We start from the raw sequence: 15,402 nt of genomic DNA, 5'->3' as shown, positions 1-15,402 counted from the left end.
TTAAAAAGAAAAGTAGAGTAGTACAGTTTGGAGTGGAGGGTCATTTCCCACACTAATTTTTAAAAATGATTGTGGAAATACATAGAAGATTGAGAAGGATTAAAAAAGACATAAAATCCACGAGTGTTTTGTTGGTATGGTGAGGTTTAAAGGAAGTATGAAGAGGCTGGACTATTTGAAAAGAAGGTATTTAATTAACTTGTTTAAGTCAATTTTTTTTGACACATACATTCACCTAACCGTGGCAAGTTTTAGGCTCAAAATGTACTGTAAATTTAAAAATCTCTCTTTTTAAAGATCTATTTTAGTATTTTATGAGTGTTTTGCCTGCATGTATGTGTGCCATGCGTATGCCTGATGCCTGCTGAGGTATCAGATTCCTGGGGACTGGAGTTACAGGCATTGTGAGTGTCATTTGGGTGCTGGGGTCCTCTGCAAGAGCAGTAAGTCCCCTTAACAGCTGAGCCAACTCTCCAGGCCCCTAAAATCCTCTTTATAAAATCTATTGGTAGAATTTTTATCGGTAGAAAATATTATGAAATTACCAAGCTTAACAGTTGGAACACAGTAGTGGATGCCTTAAAACAAATCAGCTGGACTGATAGCATCTGATAGGACATTTTATTCTATGCAAGGAAGTCTGTCAAAAAGTGCATGATATACTTCTAATATTCTAGTTAGAGGTGAGGAATCAGGATTCAAGACGCAGCAAGTAACGTGATAATAAATTAACTGAGAGTGTTATTGAAAGGCTTCTTAGCTCGTATTTATGCAAAAATAAACCGCTAAAGCCCAGGACCCGACTACAAGAATAAAGATTCCTGATTTCTTTTGGACATATGTATTCATAAGGTTTATTAGTATTTCAAAAACCCCTGTAGACTAAGTCCTCTTGATCTGAAATCTGTCACAATTATAGGTTACATTTCTTACCGATGATGAGAGAAACGGGTTTTTATTTGCTGTTTTTTAGTCTTTCACTAATGTTTTTCCTTTGATTGCCTCCGTCCTTGTTCTCTGTAAATCTCTCATTCTTGTTGTCTTTCTTTCATTCAAACGAGGCCAGGTGCTTCGATTTGTTTTATCATCTCATTCAAAATGGTGCCACGTCACCCACAGGGCAAGAATGGAGAGACGTGCTGTCATTTCCAGTGCCAGCGTGGAGCCCCGCCCTCTGCTGCTCACCTGGGAGTTGGGGGATGACACGGAGGCCACAGTCTCGTGAGCCAAAGGTCCTGCTCCCTCCAGACGGTCTAGGCCCCCTCCTCCTCCTCCGCAGAGCTGCCCCGCCTCTCCCGGATCCAGGCCTGCGGAGCGCATTGATTTGCATATCTCTACCTTTGTTCCCTAGCAGTGGCCAATCAGAGTGCAGGGTGAGCCGGGGCGGCGGGGCGGGGCGCGCGATCGGCGGATCCGCTGCGGCCGCAGGTTGCAGAGCGGGTGGGAGCCGCTGCGGGCGCGGCACTGCAGCCCGGAGCCTGAACCCCGAACCCGAACCCGAACCCGAGCCCCGAGCCCAGCCCCGGCCACAGGCCCAGGAGGCCAGGATCCAGCAGCCACTCGCCTAGCCCCGCGGAGGACGCCTCGAACCGCAGGCGCCCGCTAGCCTACGCGCCACGATGGTGTGCGGGGGCTTCTCGTGCTCCAAGAACTGCCTGTGCGCACTCAACCTGCTATACACCGTGAGTAGCCCGCGCCTGGTGTCACCTGCGGGGGCCATCGGCCTCCTCCCCGCTTGAGTATTCGCCTATGCTTCATCCCGCGCCCCTTGCTGGCTTCCCACGCCCCAGCTTCGCCCGCAGCCCCCGCCCGGGACCCTAAGCCTGCTTGTCGCAGTCTCCGCCCGTCCTTCATTGTGGAGCTCGCCCCTCGCCCTGCTCTCTGCAGTCCTTCACTTTCGCGTCTCTTCCCACTCTCCTGTCCCTCCCCACTCTCTCATCCCTCCCCACGTTCCCATCTCAATCTCTTTAGCCGCACGATCTCGGCTGGCCATTCCATCTGGAGCGGGTTCGGAGGCTGGAGAGCTGCCCGGGCTTAGGGGACAGGTTTGCCGGATAGTGGGGCTGGAATGGACCAGGCGGCCTGTGGATGGCGCGCTTCTGGCTCAGCTCTGAAAGCTGTCGTTTGAATGGAGGCCGTCGAGCAGGTTCACAGGATATCCGCGGCTTCCGAAGTTTGTTTCGTGCTTACATAAAGTCTCTTTGTTGATGCTCCTGTCAGTGAGGTCGCAACTTGATGCTTTTCCCATGCCGTCTCCCTCCCCCTTTATCTTTTTAGGAGAAGTCTTTCAGTATATAGTCCTCTACCCAAGTCGTTTTTATTTTTTTTTCTCCCTTCTTATCAGCATATGCCTTCCAATTTTAACGTGGAAAGCTCAGTTTGGTTTTCTTTCTTTTTTTTTCTTTGAGGCATATTTGTGGCTGGACAGCAGGAAGGCGAGGTGATGTTTATTGAAAACCTTCACCACCCCAGGCTTTTCATTTGTCATTTTGTTATTTATCCGTGGCAACCGAAGTTGTCTCAATTTTATAACGGTAAAGACCAAAAAAGGCTTTACTAAGTTTTCATACCTGGTAGTCTGTGAGACTGGAACCAAACCGTGGAATCTAGACCTTTCCACAAGCTGCTTCTACTGCATGGAAGAAACTTCCTTTCGGTCATCTCATTCCATCGGGGAGACGTGCTCTCTTCTATAAATACACCTGGTGCTTGCAGCACCCACCCTGAAAACAAACCCAGTTTTCCTGCACTAGCAGAGCCAGGCCATCTGGGCCAGCTTAGGTTACATCTATAGACAAGAGAGGCGGCTTGTGGTTGACAAGCAGAAACACCAGGTCACGGGTCATTTTACCTTTTTTTTTTCTTTCTGGTGTGTGTCTGAACATGCTGGCAAAGCTTTGAAGGCGAGAGAGAAATAGGCATCGATGGCGTATGTTTTTTTCTGGATTTTAGGAATCCAGTCAACATGCTCACAAATGATACACTTGCCAGAAAAATTCTAGAACACACGGTGAAACAGCTCCTTGTAATCGGAGATACATGTCAAGTTTCATATTGAGAGTCACCTGTCTGGTGTGAGGCATGCTTACCATATTGCTGATTTTGAACTCTTTTCTCTTATTAACAAGAATGGTCTGCTTAGAACGTCACATTCTATTTTGCTCCTGAGTCCCTCTCCCCCCTTCAGTGATTCAGTCATCTGTTTACCTGATTCTCCATCTTACAGTGTCTGCTTACCCACAGCACAGTGTATAATGGCTGCTTCTGTGCTTCTTCGGCTATCTGTAGACATCAAAGTGCAATATATACATTAAAAAAAAAAGAACAATTTTTTTCAAATCAAGTAATAATGCTCTCAGGATACAATATTTCTGTCTGTAATTACAGCATGTTATGAAAGCCAGGAGAAAGAAAAGTTGACCCTAAAGGGATATGTTAAGATTATTTAATATCTGTCCTAAACTATAGACCTCCAAAGTGTGTTTTATTGATTTTTTATCAGGTATGCAGTAAAACTTAATTAATTGGAAATTCATGGGACTGTAAATATAGTATGGGCTAACCTTTTAAAGTCCTAGACTGTTTTAGACAAAGGGACAGTAAGTTATTATCTAAATATCTCCTCCTAAACATTGCAGGTAGGTTATGATATAGTGAATGGAGGGGCAGGAGGGACGGAAGGTAAGTGTAAACTAGATTTTTAACATCTAGTTAAACATAAACGTCTGTGTCTTCCTTGTCTCTCCCTCCATTTTAAGATAGGAAAAAAAAAAGGTGTGATTGCTAGCAGAGTTGTATTTGAGGATTAGGTGGTATTTTTTTTTTTTGGACGGGAATAAAAAGATCTTTTGTAGGTAACTAAGTTCTGCTCAATGCTTCAGGGTTAAACCTGAGGTCATTTCTTTAAATGTTAGAAGCAGGATCGCTGGTGGAAAGGCCCATGCATGCCTATGTTAGACTTCATTACTGTTGCTTTGAAACATTTCCGGAGGAACCTGGGGCTCTATCAACCATGCTGTGTGCATCTTCAAGCGGATCTACCGAACCAGAGATTTCTCAGTATGACCAGTCTAGAAATAGAAAGCGGGTTCCTGAAACAAGTCGGGAGGAACATCCCCAAATTTGTCTTGGGAATTCAGTGACATATATAATGGTTAATGGTGGATTTTTCTTTTCTGCCACACATCTTTTAACTGAGGGAGCCCAGTACTGACATAACCTTGGGTTAATGTACTGTATGTAAACAATCTGTACATGTAGATGAAAAGGGGAAGTGTAATCGATGTGTTGTAAGGGAAAGAGCCGCTTGCTTCAGAACTTCCTGTATTTAAAGATGACGAGTTTCTTTAGTCAACAGTGTTGGTTTGTGATGACATTAGTCTCGGACTGGAAATGCAGTAGCAAACCAAACTGGACTCTAAAGTAAGTGTGTTTTGATGAGGCTGTTTCTCACTTACTGCATACGGTCTTGAGGACTGTATTTTGTGTGTCTTATACGCCACTGAAATCCGTGGGGAATAAATACATACAGAAGCTATTTTTTTTGCCCTGTGTGAAGGATCTAGTTGGGGATATTAAACGATGTGTAAGGGCTTAGGCACCTTAAATTTAGGACTGAGTAAAATCTTTCTGAGTTAGGAATAAAGAAGGGAATGTTTGAATTGAGGAAGTTTGAAGAGATAGTTTGCGAGTCTCTTTCATATACATATATTTTTAAAGACTTTTTTTTTGTTATTGTTGTTGTTGTTGTTGTTTGAGACAGAGTTTCTCTATCCTGGCTGTCCTGGAACTCACTCTGTAGACAAGGCTGGCCTCAGAAATCTGCCTGCCTCTGCCTCCCAAGTGCTGGGATTAAAGATGTGTGCCACCACTGCCCGGCTGTCTCTTTCATATCTTTGGACACAAATATAAATTAAATTTAGTTTGGGAAATTATTTATTTATTTATTTATTTATTTATTTATTTATTTATCATTAAATTATTATTTATTTATTTTGAGACAGAGTCTTGCCTAGCCTGGCCTTAAACTTCACTATGTAGCCCAGGCTGCCCTTAAAACTTGACATCTTCCTGCCTTGGCTTCTGTTTTCTTTCAGTTATCTAACAGTTTATTAAAATGGTTAATCGCTGGGCTGTGGTGGTGCACGCCTTTAATCCCAGCACTTGGGAGGCAGAGGCAGGCGGATTTCTGAGTTCAAGGCCAGCCTGGTCTACAGAGTGAGTTCCAGGACAGCCAGAGCTACACAGAGAAACCCTGTCTCCAAAAACAAAAACAAAAAACCCAACAACAACAACAAAAAATAAAAATAAATAAATAAAATAAAATGGTTAATCAAATATATAAGTTCCTATTCTACAGAATTCAGAAATTTCAAGGGTAAAAGGATAAGTTTTACTTTCAGTTATAAAACAGAATTATCATATATCTCAAATTCAAATTGGTAGCATTTTAAAACTGTCTCCAAGTTTCATAGGAAGAACTAGGGAAGGTTTCTGATATTTAACTATGATGTCAGCCATTCAGATTTTCACTGAAAACTGAAATTTCAGAATCCTTTGTTTCTAAAGTTCCTGGTGCTTCATTTACAAGCAATCTCAAAAATTGTCGTCACTCTAATGCTTCTTATATTCAAAATCACTGACTCCATTTCCTAAGTGCCAGGATGACAAAATTCTACCACCATGCACTATAGTATGTTATATTTTTTCATTAATATGTTTATTTACATGTATGAGTGTATATACACAAACATATCTGTGTACCATACGTACTTAGTGCTAGAAGAGAAATGGGGTCCCTTGGAACTGCAGTTCCAGATGGTTCTGAGTCACCATGTTGGATACTGGGAATTGAACCTACTCTGCAAGAGCACCCATAGCCCGCAACTACTAACTCATCTCCCCAGCCTCGGAAAATGTTTTAAGTCAAAATATTTTCATAAATATTAAAATATGTTAAAAAACCTATACAGTTGTTTATGGGAAATTATAAGAAACAAAGTAAATGTGTTAAAATATGTTAACATTTTGAAAATTTACTTTTTCGTTCTGGTACCAGCAACTATTGCCAGGGTCTTTACCCTTGTTGAACATGTGGTTCCTCACTGAATTATATTCCTAGCCCTGCATTTTGAATGTTTTTAATACATTTTCTGTGATTAACTGCAAAAGAGAATATAACCTAAAAAAATGAGTATTTGGATAGGTGATTTTGTAAAATAAAATCAAATAGAAAAATATGACCAAAAGTGTTCTTCCTGTACTCTGGCCTGTCAGAGTTGCCCTGTGGTGCTGACAGGAGCACATAACATCTGGAATTAGCTCCCCTGAGCTGTCCTGGTGGAAGAAGAAAATGGACTCCTCCAAATTCTCCTCTCACCTTTATAGATAGGTTGTGATGTGTATCCCCCATACACACAGATACATAAATTAATAAACATTAAAAGAAGATTGCACTGCCAGCTTCTGGGTGATGGTTCATCATTTCAATTAGCATTTGGGAGGCTGAGGCAGGAGGATGGCTGCAAATAAGAGGACAACTTTAGCTATATAGGGAGACCATGTCTTACTCTCAGCTCCAAATAAAAGAGAATTGCATGTCCATTTTATATCTATTGGGATGGTATTTTTTAAAGATGTTTTAAACACACACACACACATACACATATATACATATATGTATATGTGTACATATATACACATACACACACATGTGTACACACATACACACACACACACACACACACACACACACACACACACACACACTGTAGCTATCTTCAGACACACCAGAAGACAGCATTGGATCCCATTACAGATAGTTTTGAGCTGCCATGTGATTGCTGGGAATTGAACTTTTTAACTCAGGATTTCTGGAAGAAATCAGTGCTCTTAGCTGCTGAGCCATCTCCCCAGCCTCAATGATATAGTTTGTTAATAGCCATTTTTTTAATTTAAACTATAAATATGATTTGATTTATAATATAAGCAGTTTAATATATATATACACACACACACATATATATGTTTTAACTTCAGAACATAACTTACAAAGTTAAAATCAGAAATTTCAGAAGTTATAGTTTTGTGTGTGTATATATGTTCACTTATCTCAAAATCTTCCCAGGTTTTTCTCTTTTTCTGTTTCTTGAGAGTCTTCACTGTTTAGCTCTAGTTGGCCTTGAACTTGCTATCTTTCTGCTGCCATCTTCCTATACTAGGACTGCAGGCATTTCTTACCATGCCTAGCTAAGCATGCTTTCTTCTTTTCTTGGTAAGTTGCCCATTCTACAGTTTTTTCTTCTACATCAGTGATTCTCAACCTTCCTAATGCTGCGAACCTTTAATACAATGCCTCATGATGTGATGATCCCAAACCATACAATTATTTTTGTTGCTACTTCCTACCTGTAATTTTGTGACTGTTCTGAATAGCAATATGATATCTGTGTTTTCCCGTGGTCTTAGGTGACCCCTGTGAAAGAGTTGATGGACCCCTCCCCCAAAGGCTTGTGACCCACAGCCTGAGAATCACTCGATGCTCTGTATCTTTGCTTGTGCTAGGAAGAGTTCTCCTGAAACATTAAAAATTGCCCGGATCGCTATCATCCTAAGACATAAGTGATGTCTGTTCTAACATGTCTAAACTAGGAGTGTTGTGTCAAGAGGAGCCTGAGGTCCCGAGCTCAGTCTTTGGACCCTCATGGTGGAAGTCCTGATTCTTGCAAGTTATCCTCTAACTGTTACATGTACACTGTGGCATGTGTGTACTCCACCTACCCCACACAGTGAAGGGATAAATGGATAGATGTAATTAAAAAATAAAATTGGGATATATTTTATAATAGAATGAAAAAAATAGTTCTTTACCTGATAGAAAAATATCCCTGGATTTATTCAGGAACTCGTCTTTTCCAACTCCACCCCTAAACCAAGCAGCATTTTTTTTTTTATCTACAGTCTTTTCATTTGCAAATTGATAATATTTTATTCTTCCCTTATGGAATTGTGGCAAAGATAAAATAATTTAGTGTGTAACAAATACTTAACATGTACCACAGAACTAGAAATAAGTCCCTACAGCTTCAAGTATGAAAGGTAAATTATTTGAAACTTTTGAATTATAAACCTGTGTGTTGTAATCAAAGATTTTCAAGCCATTGGGATTTTGACACATACAGGCTACAATGAAGTCACCATGTTCCAGGAAAAAAAGAGTTCATATCCATAGTGAAAACAATAGTCTTTTACGCATAAGAAACTAATGGCTGCTGGACAGTTGTAGCATATGCCTGCAATCCCAGCATTCATGAGGCAGAGACCATCGGATGCCTGCAGTGAGAGGTTTGGTTGCCTTAAAAACTCAGCTATGTTATGTAAACATGTTTTTGTTTTAATCCCAGTTGTGAGATATGGGGCCACTTCAGATTGTCCACAGCAGCAGACTGTTCGCCTTGTGTGTGCTCTGGCAGGGGTGTGATTTCTGCTAGTTGCAGATAATTTAATTCTGAGGACTCTGGAGAAGATATAAATGACAGCCAGAGTCCAGAGAGGGTGAGAGCTCTGAAGGAGAGATGGGGGTGGGGCACTCAGAAGGAGGAGGGAGAGGAGGAAGAAGAGAAGGAGGAGGAGATGGAGGAGGAGGAAGGGGAGCAGGAGCAGGAACAGAAGCAGGAGTTGCAGTTCCTCCTATTGGTTCCCCCTGCTGCTGCTGCTTGTTGGAGATATCCTTTCTTAGATCACAAGGACTTCGGGCATAGGTCATTAGTCATTGTAACAATCTAGTTTGTGAAGTTTCTGAGAAAGGGGAGTACACTTCTCCTGTAGTATTCTGGTTAGTGATGTCAAAATTCCTGGCTGTCAGCCATCGTGCAACAGAAATCAAGAGAGTGAGAGGGATTTTCTTTTCTCATGCCCTTTTGTTTCCAAAGTAGTAATCTCCTCAGAGTGACATAAAGATGTACCTGCAGAAGCACTGGGGGACTTACAAAGTTACTGCTGTAACAGAAGCTTGGGATAGAATGCTATTAGCCATAGTCAAAGAAACAGACACATTCTGGGCCTGTGTTGAGAGTGGTACCATGACAATTTCTAATGGATTGAAAATGGGGTGATGGAGAAATCAGTAAATGGCGACGACTCATGGTTGTGGCCCAGTCCCTTGGAGAGATGAAATTGCCATTAACAGGACCAGAGAAGGTTCAGTATTAGGTGTGATATCAAGAGATCCTCAGTGTTGTTAGCTAGCCTTTGAGATTAGCAGCATTGAGCTTCAGGGGAGAGTACCTACCATTAGGATACCATGAGCATCGAGCATGTTAACAGAGTTGTGATTGGATGAATGAGTAAGTCAGTGAAAGTAGCTCGAGAAGGTCAATGATCCACTGACCAAAGCAATGACATTGCAAGGTCTCGGTAACCAGGTGGATTCTGCAAAGGAGCCAACAAGGAATATCTGTTTAAGCAGGAGAAGACCTTGACAATAGAGTTTGTTGTTGGAGAAACTGAATGCAATATAGTGTCCAAGAGATGGGATTGAGCCTGTGTGTCAAGTGGCGCTGATAAAGGGACTAAGAGTAAGTTAGCTGTTGAGTGCAGGCACTCACCACCACCCCTGGGTTATTCAGGGTTGGGGACTGAACCTTGGGCTTGGTATTTGGTAGACAGCTACAGTATCCATCATGCTCCATCCCCAGCCTCTAATGATTGGTTTGAAAAAAGCTGTTCTCTCTCCCCAGCCTATTTTTATCAAAACTAGTAATGTCAGTAAGGACTGTGTCTGCTTTCTTTTCTTTGCTGAATGTCCAGTGCAAACCTAGCATTTGTTATTGAGAGGCAGCCATCCTTCCTCTATCCCACCAATGCGGTACCCAGTATTGGTTACTGAATGCAGAAGTCAGCCTGGGCTGTTCTGCCAGTGACCCCAGAGATGGCTGTGGCTGGGGAGTGGTAGTTAATCACTTACCTCCAGACGATTCACATCTTGGATCTGAAGACCAGAGAAATACAGACTTAAAGCAAAGTAGGAAGGATGCCAGCATGGGAATGAGCTAGTTGGCCTGGCTTCAAAAGGCTTAATTATATTAGTGTTTATGGTGGTTTGAATGAAAATGGCTCCCTATATTTGAACATCTGGTCCCCAGCTGGTGGAACGGCTTGGTAAGGATTAGGGGGTGTGGCTTTGTTGGAGGAGGTGTGTCACTGGGGGAGTGTGAGCATTGAGGTTCCAAAAGCCCTGACTATTCTCAGTTATCACACACGTTCTCTCTGCCTCCTACTTGCTAATGAGGATGTAAGCTCTCGCTGCTACTCTAGTGCCATGCCTGCCTGTTCGCTGTCATGCTTCCCATCATTGTTCATGGGTTCACCCTCTGACAATGAAAGCCCTCCTTAGATAAGTTACCTTGGTCCTAGTGTCTCATTATAACAATAGATAAGTAACTATGTGTTACTTTTGTTACTATGTATCTTAGTCCATTTTATGTTGCCTTAGTAGAATATAACAGACGGGATAAAAGGTACTCCTCACAGTTCCTGTAGGGTGAAAAGTTCGAATCAAGGGGCTGACGCTTCACTGTATCATCATATGGAGAGAGGTCTCACATGGCACAAGAGCAGTGTGCAGCTCAGGGCCCTTCTAATCCGTCATCGAGAGCTGACCTTCAGAACCACATCTAACCTGATGCCTTCAAAAGCACTGTTTTCAGGTCTCTAAACCTGCACTGTGGTGCTGTTCTGTGGCCTGTGCTATCCAGAGCCTTAGCTGATAACATCTATGTCCTTTCATGGTGCAGTGGCTGTGTCACGGCTCAGTCCTCTGGGGATTTACCCAGGGGAAGCTATGCTCAATTTGGATGCTTGCATAATCTTGCTGTTGTGTGCCTTTTCCATCACAGCCTTTTAAATTCCCTCTTAAAGCTCTTTTCATATATCAAGTTCTCTTTGTTTTAAAGAGAAAACAGGAAAGGCTGGTGCTTCCTGCTCATAAAAACACACCTCTCAAGGAGTTAACAGGGCTATAATCTGCTTTTATCATCATTCTGCCTCCCAGAGGAAGGAAACTATTTGTCATAGGTCTAAATTTATTTTCTATTACAATTGCTTTCATAGGAAAACTGTTATTATTCTTCAACAAAAGAATCTTTGCAGTTGCTTTGTCTACCAAGGCATAGTGACAGGCTTAGACTTTTTAATTATGCAGCTAGAATTAATTTCATTTGAATCTGTAATTTTTAGATTACTAACTTGGAACATATAATTTCATTATCCTTAAAATGGTAAACCAATGGTAACATTTGATTATCACTGCCGAGAAATAAGTTGTTTCATTACTGAAAAATCTCCTTATTAGTAAAAGTAAAAGTTAAATGTGATAATCTTATCTTATAGGTACACTAAATATCTTTAGGTATGTATCTATATTACTAGGCATTAAATTATGCTTAAATATATTTAGATATAATTGAAACACTAATTGTGATTATTTGGTAGGTTTCAATTATGTTACAAATACCAGGCATATACAAGCATATACATTGTTTTCAGATCATTTAAATGAAAAGATTTTAATTTATTTGGGGGTTTTGTTTTTCTATTTTTTTTTTAAAGATTTACTTTTGCTAGGCAATGTTGGGGCACACCTTTAATCCCAGCACTTGGGAGGCAGAGGCGGGTGGATTTCTGAGTTCGAGGCCAGCCTGGTCTACAGAGTGAGTTCTAGGACAGCCCTGGGGCTATACAGAGAAACCCTGTCTCAAAAAACAAACAAACAAAACAACAACAACAAAAGATTTATTTTTAATTATATGTTTGTGTAAGTGTCTGAGTTTGTATTTGTGCACATTCACATAGAGCCTGTGTAAGCCAGAAGCAGGCATTAGATCCCTCGGCTTGTTGTGAGCTGCTAATATGGGTGCTGGAAACTGAACATGGATCCTCTGTAAGAGCAGTATTGATTCTTAAATGCTGAGCCATCTCTTCAACCTTTTTTTTTTTTAAAGCTTTATTTATTTCTACTTTACATGTATGAGTGCTTTGCTTGCATGTGTATATGCACATCTGCTTTTGAAGTCCAAATGAGCGCATTGAGCCCTTTGAACTAGGGTTACAGATGGTGTGAGCTCTTAATGTAGAAAGCAAACCTGGGTCCTCTGCAAGAACAGCAGATGCTCTTAACTGCTCAGCAGTCTCTCCAGTCCCTATTTTTGGGTTTTAATCAGATAAGTTGATTAGTTCAATTAAGTTCATGTTCATGCCATTTCACTGTTTTGCAGTAAATAGGTGCAGAATTTGTTTTGCATTCAAGGATCGAATCTACATTCTTTCTGGGAATATCCTTTACAAATAATGATGTATATTTGTGTGTTTGTGCTGGTGTGTGCATGGAAGGGGCCTCGGGTGGTGTCTCAGCTCACATTTCAGACTGGTCTGGTGTGTTGGACCTAGAGGTGTTCATTTGTTTGTTTATCTTTGTGCTGGCAATCTAACTCAGGGCCTTAATCGAACACGCTGGGCAAGCACGGCTGTGGAGCTGTCCGATGCACCTGGGAAGAAGCGCTTTTTGCTCTGTGTGCGTGGACAGTCAGGAAGCTATTGCCAATGGCGTTCCAGTGTACATCTCTTGTTTGCAAGCTTTCCTCCGTGGAAGCCAAGTATAGGAAGGAATGTGGATGGTACTTGATGACTCGTAGATGGATCAACAGAAACTATTTGAAAGATTAACGAAAATATTTTCACTGAAATACTGGGCTTGGAGGCAGTAAGAGCTGAGGCTGGATGAGGGAGAGTGGTCTGATTATAGGGGAAAGCAAAGTGGAAGGTAGAGTTTTTGCCCATATAAGAAAGTGCTAGTAACATTTCATAGTTTACTAGGCAGGCGCCCCATGCACACAGAAGATAACATGGTAGAGTCCCGTGAACTTAGCAGCTGAATTGTCCAGATTTGTTCAGATTTGTCATAAGTGTAAGGTAGTTTCTGTTGAAGGTTGCAAAGTGAATGGGACCTTTTTCATAAGGAAGGTTCTATTCACTGAGACGTAAAGCCCCAAAGACCTAAACAGCTCAGGACTTGGGGGTGGGGGGTTCAGGTGAAGGCTGGCTCCATAGGATAGCAAAAGTATGACTGTTTGCTCTGGGTTTTCTTGGGTGTCCTTTATCAGACAACTTTTGTGAGATTTACTTTATTCTTCAAAATTAATGTGTTTAGAGGGTGCTATTTTTTTTTCTTCTTTGGGAAAACAAATTGTTTGTCCCTGTTGCTTGTCTGCCAGAACCTCCTGGAGTACAGACAAGTCTATTAGTTCAATAATTTTGTGTTTTCTTTAGTTGAGGATGGCCTTTAAAACTCCTGATCCTTCTGCTTCTACATCTGAAGTCCTGGGATTGTAAGTGTGTACCACTACAGCTGTGCTCTTGCTTTAGCCTGTCTCTTCCTGATCTCTATTTTTAAATTAAAATTTAAAATTACATTTATGTATTGGGGTATGGGCATTTGTGCCCTTATGGGAGGTCAGAGGACAACTCATGGCTCTTTGGTCTTTCCTTTCACTGTGTGGCTCCTAGGTACTGAAACCAGGTTGTCAGCTGGGCTGCCTTTACTCATTATGCCACCTCCACCCCTCCCACCCACCCCCTACCCCCATCCTCTCTTTTCTTTTGCTTTGTTGTATGTGGCTCCTTATCAAGTCTATGTCTATAAAATATGACTCTCCAATTTGTTTTTATTTATTTTCTAATCCCTTTAGATAATTTTTATTTTAGGGCTGTCCTGGAACTCACAGTGTACACCAGGCTACAGAGCTCTTGTCTGCCTGCCCCTGCTTCTAAGAATGCTGGAATTAAGGGCGTGCACCACCATGCCCTTCTTTAGATAATTTAAATGTCTCGCTCTGTTGCAACTGGTTCTTGGAAGCCCTGGTACTGTTTTGTCTTTCTTGTAGATTTCCTCTTTCTAGGTGTTTTGAGAATTTTGATTGTTAACAGTTAAGCTTGTCATTTTAAAACCTGGGACTGGTTTGGGGGTTGGGACTTCTGTATCTCTCCTGAGTTATTTTAGTTTGCTTCTCTGAGGTCTTTTTCCTCACCCCTTACATTACATTACAGCTGGTAGTCAGCTTTTATCTGAATTGTTCGGCATGCAGATTCCCGGGTGTGTGCTGATTCCGGGTCTAGAAGGCTTGCTGTCTCTTTTTCTCAGATGGCTTCTGAGAATACACAGAAATCTTTCCACAGTACTTTACCATGAGAAAAGAGCTTCCTGGAGTTCCCAGCTGTGTGTGGCTCTCAGTTCTACTTCCTAGTTCTGCTTGGGCTAAAACCAGAGTCTCTTTCAAACTCTGCTCAAATCAGCCCCCTACCTCAGTCAGCTGTACTCCACCAGCCAGGACAGTGAAGGCTTTCAGTTCTTCTTGTTTTGGGGGTGTGGGGAGAGGCTGTGGGATTTCCTGTAGTTTCTCTGAGTGTGCTAAAACCCTTTTCATTAGTTTAAAATGTATTTGAGCAAGAAGAAGTGTTGCTTGATTTTAATTAGTTAATCACTTAATCGGCATATGTTTATAATATGTGAGTGTGCTAGGAGGACTTTTGAGACTTGTTTTCTCCCTTCAACATGACCCCCTGGGGAGCCTAGGGATTAAACTCGGGGAAGAGCTTTTAACTGCTGAGCCAACTCCCATACCCACCCTCACCTCTAAAAATGTTTTAGTTAATTAATTAAATTTTCAAATGTTTCCTGCATGTGTGTCTGTATACCACATACATATATATGCTAGGTTCCCCTAGAGGTCACAAGTGAGCATTGGAGATCTCCTGGGACTGGAGTTACGGATGGTTGTGATCTGCCATGCGGATACCAGAGAATCAAACCTGGGTCCTCTGGAAGAACAGCAATTGCTCTGAACGAGTGAGCCATCTCTCCATCTCCCACGCCTTTCTTGTTTTTCAAAGGTGGAGTTTTATAATGTATGTCTGCCTGTTAGCTGGGTACTTGATACTTAGTCCAGTTTTGTCTTGAACTCTTGGAAATCCTCCTGCCTCAGCCTCCTAAGTGGCCATCATGCCCAGCAGGAATAATTCACGGAACTTAAGAGCCACTTGTGGTAAGCTAAGTAAGGTCTGTCCTCAAAGATGCTTGGATACTAATGAGTCTGTAATCCGATGTTCAGTCTGTTCCCGTTATTCTAACCAGACAAACTTTGAAAAGCACCAAGTGTTTCCTGTTTTGAACAAAGTGCTACAAGAGTAATGGCCTAAAACAACAGGTTGTACTCTGCACCAGAAGTCAGAAGTCTGGAGCAGGTCTCGGCTGCACTTGCTAGGGAAGTGGAGATTGTTTCCCAGCATCTGATCCTTGCGTTCCTTGGCATCGAACCTCTTCCTCTGCCTTCAGTGCTTGTAGCATGCCAT

At 41.9% G+C, this 15,402-nt stretch overlaps 1 protein-coding gene across 1 annotated transcript in view; it reads left to right on the top strand.

The window, feature by feature from the left end:
• The first annotated feature begins 1,432 nt into the window (after positions 1-1,432).
• The window catches only part of Tspan13 (tetraspanin 13), a 26,231-nt gene continuing 12,261 nt past the window's right edge, over positions 1,433-15,402 (top strand). Inside the window, exon 1 of the mRNA XM_028768897.1 lies at positions 1,433-1,682. Within this exon, the coding sequence (XP_028624730.1) occupies positions 1,620-1,682 (63 nt within the window). The 5' untranslated portion in view covers positions 1,433-1,619. The remainder of the gene's footprint in view (positions 1,683-15,402) is intronic.

This window comes from Grammomys surdaster, unplaced genomic scaffold (genome assembly GCF_004785775.1).
Source record: "Grammomys surdaster isolate TR1022 unplaced genomic scaffold, NIH_TR_1.0 188, whole genome shotgun sequence".
NCBI classification, from domain to species: Eukaryota; Metazoa; Chordata; class Mammalia; order Rodentia; family Muridae; genus Grammomys; species Grammomys surdaster.
The sequence above is the reverse complement of the archived record's forward strand: the minus strand, read 5'-3'. Positions and strand labels throughout refer to the sequence as shown.